Source organism: Orycteropus afer, unplaced genomic scaffold (assembly GCF_000298275.1).
Source record: "Orycteropus afer afer isolate SDZICR_OR568_19922 unplaced genomic scaffold, OryAfe1.0 scaffold00008, whole genome shotgun sequence".
Lineage (NCBI taxonomy): Eukaryota > Metazoa > Chordata > Mammalia > Tubulidentata > Orycteropodidae > Orycteropus > Orycteropus afer.
In genome coordinates this window covers 22289868-22296858 of record NW_006921595.1, presented here as the reverse complement: position 1 = coordinate 22296858, position 6991 = coordinate 22289868, and the positions used below count along the sequence as shown (strand labels likewise).

The 6991-nt window shown below is 37.7% G+C and overlaps 1 protein-coding gene across 1 annotated transcript in view; it reads right to left on the bottom strand.

Annotated features, from left to right (window-relative positions):
- CRPPA (CDP-L-ribitol pyrophosphorylase A) overlaps nucleotides 1–6991 on the bottom strand; it is a 428617-nt gene that overhangs the window by 260659 nt on the left and 160967 nt on the right. Inside the window, exon 6 of the mRNA XM_007946658.1 lies at nucleotides 1555–1649. Coding sequence (XP_007944849.1) covers nucleotides 1555–1649 — 95 coding nt within the window. The remainder of the gene's footprint in view (nucleotides 1–1554; nucleotides 1650–6991) is intronic.

Below are 6991 nucleotides of genomic sequence, written 5' to 3'. Positions count from 1 at the left end.
TCCTTCTGAGGAGTGGCTGGTGGGTTTGAACCACCAGCCTTCTGGTTAGCAGTCAAGTGCTTTAGCCACTATGCTACCAGAGCTCCCTAAGCTTCTATCCAAGGGTAGAAGGTATTATTTCTGAGGCAGAGGGGTGCTCCAGTGTATCAGGCAGTAGGAAGTTGTATAGTTAAATATTCTTCAGGATTTGTGAATGAGAATTAGATACAAAACTTAGGAGGAGATCATAACAGAGGACTTGAAAATGCTAAAATTATCAAAGATGGAGGGGGAATACCTAGAAAGTCTATAGATAAAAGCAACACAGAAGAGTAGATTATAGTATGTGGACACCTAAAACACAACTGAGATGGCTACAATCTTTCTTCCATATTTGGATTGCTACTCCTAATGCTACTGGTAGAATTTCACACTGACCATCTAGTGGGACTTAGAAAAATTTAGATTTGATGACCTACCCCAGATACTAGGGTTTACCAATTTTTTACATATTCCAAATGGCTCGTTGACCCAATACAACAATGAATTGTGGGAACTAAAGCTCTCTACTACTTAACATTGTTATACCACTGTCTCAATTTATCATTGAAAACTCTATTATTATTATTATTATTATTATTATAGTTCTTACTTATTCAGAACTCAATACATGCTAGATGCTTTTCTAAATATTTAAAAATATTATCTTAAACCTCTCAATAACTACAGGGTAGGTGTCATTACCATTTTCAATTTATATATAAAGAAATTAGCAATATAGCCTACACCTAAGCCCAACCAATCAGGTATCAGAGTCTATCCTACCATGATATCAAGATAAAATTACAAAATTAAAACAAATTTCTTTCCTCTGCTTTAGACTAGAATTATAACATGATTGTTGTTAACAAGTTATGATATGCTGATCATAAACTATGAAACAGGGAAATTAGTTATAGTTTGATAAAATCAGTTTGGCAAACAAAGTACTTCAAAACACAAACCAAAACCAAACTCACTGCCCCTTTGGGTTTCCAAGGTGGTAAATCTTCACAGAAGTAGACTGTCCAGTCTTACTTCCATGGAGTGATTGGTGGGTCATCATAAAAAAAATGGATAATGCAAGGTTCTTTATTTAGGGTAAGAGTAGTAAATAACTCCTCTAGATTCCTTCACATTTTTTTTAATGTTCCCTTCATCTCCTTAGCCCTAATATTAGATATGAGTTTAACTGGGAAGTTGATTGATTGTGGCTATAAAGACTAATCTAATCCTCACACTGGGGAGTGCATGTGTCAGACGTGGCATCTTAAAAGAAGTCACACTGAATGTGACAATAAATCTTAAAGGTGAAATAAGACTCTGGGCTAGAGGTAAGGAGAAAACCCAGTGAAGGGATGGAGAAAAGGATACGGTATATTTCAAGTCATAAGTACTGGTATACCAAATAATTTTATCAATTCAAAATGATAAGATAATTACTTTTGACAATTTTTTTGCCTTCTCAAAGCAGCTATCTTTATACTACGAAATGTGGCTGTCAAATTTTATTAAAGTCATTATTCAGATACTTACTTTTAATTCATTTTTCAGCATTTCTTCAAGAAGACTTACATGTTCTTCATCTTCTTTTGTGTCCATAACTATACAAATCTGTTGTGAAATCCTCTCTGAAATAAAAAAGGAAAAAAATAAAGAAAGAACATAAACACAGAATCAAACCCTAGTCTGCTGAAATCTATGCTTGCTGTTCGTAACAGGGAGGCCTTGGTTTCAGGTCAAGTGGAGTGACCTGTACTACATACAGAGATGCCTTTAACACTTTTCAACACCCAAACCAATAAATCTGCATATTAAACATTTTGTGAGTGGGTTACCAGGCTATTGTACAACCAACAGAAATGAAAGATCCTAGAATACAATGAAAGGGCATTATAAGAGGTGACAGTTAAATGGCTCGCCATTCAACTCTTCCACATTGATAAAGAGTCTCCCAGAATCTGATACAATCCCACCTCCCTTTAGGCTATAAGATGTCTCCTATGTACAAACTCATGTGCCATCTTGTGGTCTGGCTAAATACAACATTTTCTTTGTCATCCCTCTAGATTTAATCAATTCAATGCAATTACATTTTTGCTCATTTGACTATTGCCACATCAAGTAAAACAGAGCCAAATTAATTTTCTTCAAATGTAAAAGCCTTATATGAGATCATCTAATTTAAAAATATAAGCTGTGTGACATGGTACTAATGACTTCTGGAAACCCTAGATGTACTCTTCCAAAAGATGTGCAATCTCCAGTAGGCCAATTTGAGATACTAAGACGTATCCAGATGGATGCCAGTCAAAGAGGCATTCCATGCTATTATATCATGAATAAAGAAAATAAAAACTGTTCTCAAACAGAAGTCCTGCATCAAAAGTTAATTTGATGAATTCTGGACCCTGCTGCTTCCTGCTTGGTCAAGTCTCTAAAGCATGCTCCATATATCTACTGGTTTAGCAATAGCTAATTATTTTCCCAAACAGAACAGAGGAGACTAGAACATTTAAAATAACAACAACATCAACTAATACTACTACTTTTACTAACTACTTACTGAGAATATTACATGTTCCAGGAGTTAATGCTATATTAATTATAATTCTCATGACAATTCTATGTTGCTGCTGTTGGTGGTGGTAGGTACAGTCAAGTTGTCTTGGACCCATGCACAACAGAATTGAACACTGCCTGGTCATGTGCCAGCCTCACTATCCCTTCTATACCTGAGCCTATCATTGTTGCCACTGTGTCAATTCATCTTGTTGAGGGCTTTCCTATTTTTTGGTGAATATCCACTTTACAAAGCATAATATCATTCTCCAAAGAAGCTCCCTTCTGACAACATGACCAAAATAGATGAGACGAAGTCTGGCCATTCTTGTTTCCAAGGAACATTCCAGCTGCACTTCTTCCAGGACAGATTTGTTAGATCTTTTAGCAGTGCATGGTACCTTCAGCATTCTTAGCCAATACCACAAATCAAAAGCATCAACTCAAGAACAGACATATGCACACCCATGTTCATCACAGCACTATTTACAATAGCCAAAAGATGGAAAGAACCTAGGTGTCCATCAACTGAGGAATGGATAACCAAACTATGGTACATACACAGAATGGAATACTAGGCAACCCTAAAGAATAATGTGTTGTTGTTGTTGTTAAGTGCTGTCAAGTCGTTTCCGACTCATAGCAACCCCATGCACAGCAGAACAAAACACTGCCCAATCCCACGCCAGCCCCACAATCCCTGCTATACTTGAGCCCATCATTGCAGCCACCGTGTCAATCCATCCCATTGAAGGTCTCCCCCTCTTTCGTCAACCTCCACCATACCAAGCATGACATCCTTCTCCAGGGAATGGTCCCTTCTTACAACATGACCAAAATAGGTGAGACAAAGTCTGGCCATTCTTGCTTCCAAGGAGCATTCTGGCTGCACTTCCTCCAGGACAGATCTGTTAGTTCTTTTAGCAGTCCATGGTACTTTCAGCATTCTTCGCCAGCACCACAACTCAAAAGCATCAACTCTTCTTCGGTCTTCCCTATTCATTGTCCAGCTCTCACGTGCATACAAGGTGATTGGAAATATCATGGCTTGTGTCAGGCTCACCTTAGTCCTCAAGGAGATAACCTTGCTCCTCAGCACTTGAAACAGTTCCTTTGCGGTTGACTTTCCCAATGCTGCACGTCGTCTAATGTCCTGCTTCCGTTGGCATCGATTGCAGAACCAAGCAATGTGAATTCTTTGACAACCTCAATCTTCTCTCCATTTATTGTGATGCTGCTCATTGTTCCAGTTGTGAGGATTTTTGTTTTCTTTATATTGAGATGTAATCCATACTGCAGACTGTATTCTTCAACCTTCATCAGTAGGTGCCTTAAGTCATCCTCACTTTCAGCAAGCAAAGTTGTGTCCTCTGCATATCTCAGGTTGTCAATGATTCTTCCTCCAATCCAAATGCCACATTCTTCTTCATACAGTCCAGCTTCTCAGATTATATGTTCAGTATACATACAAGTATGGTGAAATGATATAACCCTGATGCACTCCTTTCCTGGAACCATAATGTATCCTCTTGTTCTGTTAGAATGACAGCTTCCTGGTCTACGTACAGGTTCCTCATGAGTACAGTTAAGTGCCCTGGAATTCCCATTCTACCCAATGTTATCCACAATTTGTTATGATCCACACAATCAAACACTTTTGCACAGTCAATAAAAGACAAGTAGACATGTTTTGGGTATTTTTGCTTTCAGCCAACACACATCTGATATTGGCAATGATATCCCTCATTCCATGTCCTCTTCTAAATCCAGCTTGCATTTCTGGAAGTTTTCTTTCAATATACTGCTGCAAACTTATTTGAATTATCTTTAGTAAGATTTTACTTGTATGTGATATTAATGATATTGTTTGATAATTTCCACAATCTATGGGAGACCTTTCTTTGGAATGGGTACAAACATGGATCACTTCCAGTCAGTTGGCCAGGTAGCAGTCTTCCAAGTCTCTTGCCTCAAAAAGACAAAGGTAGGTGTGGACTTCCAGTAAGTGGGTGGAATAGGCAGAAAGACTGCATAGACCCTCTTCAACAAAGAAAAGGGGAAAAAATTAACACAGATACAGAAAATAATCCTGGACCACTGAATCTTGAAGGGAATGATACAGAAGTGGACTAAACTCCAACTAGCAGAAGCATGTGCATAAAAACACCAAAAAGGGAGACATATGGAGGTGCAGTTTGGCAGCAATCCTAATAGCACAGACAGCTTGGATATTGCTGAGTAGTGGTAGGACCTAAGAATTAACCTGAAAATTGAGACTGCTAGCCAGGGACTGCACAGAGTACTGCTCTGGTGGCTGAGGAATAAGAAGGGAAGCAGTGAAGAGGAAGATGGGCTGAGCTGTGAACTTTTGTCTGTTTGGAGGGCATAGCCATTTTGAATGTTTACAAGTGGCTTGACCATTTTGGATATTTAAGGGACAGTGTTCTCCAAGATTCCAGGGACTTAAGAACAGGCTCCACTTGCCAGGAAACCCAATGACATTCCAGACCCGGACGATTAGAAAGGTGCAACATTTCCCTTGATACTCTTATACCCCACACCCTCTTGGTGAATGGAGGTGTGGCCATCCCTCACTCCAACCCACTTTCTGTGCCAGCAGGAATTTCATCCCAGTCTGTGTGCTAGGACAGAGCCTGAGTGCCCTGCCACGCCCTGCCCTGATGTTTTTTTCTGTTTTTTAGTTTGTTTGCTTTTGTCCATTTTAAAACTACTATTATTGTTACTACTTTTGTACTTTTTACTATTTTTCTTTGTTATACCTTATCCAGGTTCTAGTTTTCAGCTTTTTTTCTTTTCCCTGGTCCTGGTTGCAATTTTTTTTCTTCTCATGGCTAACCCCATTCCTTGTTTTTCTTTTTTTGTTTTTCAATTCTTATTTTTGTCTAACTGAGTGGAAGACAACAACAGTCCTCATATGACACAACTACACCAACACCTGCAGCTTCACATACTGAGTGAGACCCAACGATAAACCACCACCAAGAAAAGTCTGACTCATCCTTGGCTGCTCTTCACAAACAGTTAACAGAGATCTAAATACAACACCATGATGTCTCGGACACAACAGACCATCACAGTCCACACAAAGAATCAAGATAAAGTAGGTGAAACAACGGAGCAGGATACAGACCCAGAACACATTCCTGAGGAAGAAGCAACACTGGAACTCTCTCATAAGGAATTCAAAAGAATTATATGTAGGTATCTTCAAAGGATTGAGAGACAATCAAAGAAAACATAGATAAAACCCTAGAACAATTTCAGAAGAAAATACACGAACATGTATTTGTTGTGTGACAAAATAAATAAAAAATTAGAAATGATTCTAAATTAACAGATAGAAACTGAGAAGATTAATACGAAATTGTCAGAAATAGATAACACATCGAAAAGGCAAAGAAGTAGAACTGATGCAACAGAAGACAGAATTAATAAGCTTGAAAACAAACACCTAAATACTTCTTTGGAAAGGGATCAATCAGAAAAAAGATCAAAACAAAATGAAGAAAGTCTAAGGTTCATATGGGATATCATCAAAAGGAATAACCTACATGTCACTAGAATTCCAGAACATGAAGAGAAAAATAAAACCATAGAGAAAATTGTCCAAGATTTGTTGGAAGAGAAATTCCCTGATGTGATGAAAGATGAAAATATATACATTCAGAAAGTCCAAAGAACCCCAAACAGGATAGGCCCCAAAAGAAAATCACCAAAACATATCATCATCAAACAAATCAAAACCAAAGATAAAGACAGAATCCTGAAAGCAGCATGGAAAAAACAAAAAGTTACTTACAAAGGACAACTAGTAAGAATAAGCTCTGATTTCTCAGCAGAAACCATGCAAGTGAGAAGGCAATGGATGGTAATATATAAAACTCTGAAACAGAAAAATTTTCAACCAAGAATTATATACCTGGCAAAATTGTTCCTCAAATATGATGGTGAAATTAGGAAATATCCAGATAAACAGAAACTACGTGAATTTGTTAAAACCAGACCAACCTTACATGAGATACTAAAGGGAGTCCTTTGAAGAGAGAACCAAAAATAGTAAATAACAACCAACCATTAACACAAAAGATGACATAATCCAGAAATTGCAACTATGGACATATGCAAAGTGAAATAAGCTTACAAGATTGTAAACACAGAACCAGAGACATCAATTCACAAGTGAGGACAACAACAACCCAAAAAGAGGGATAATACTGTGTAGTTAAAGAACTTCTAAATGGTGAGGAAGTCAAGAGAGTTGCAAGATAGAATGGACTATTCTAATCTTGGGGAGAAAATTATAAATCACAGGGTAACCTCAAAGAAAAATGATAAACCTTCACATCACAATAAAAAAGAGGACAAGGACAAATATTCAGCATATTCTAAA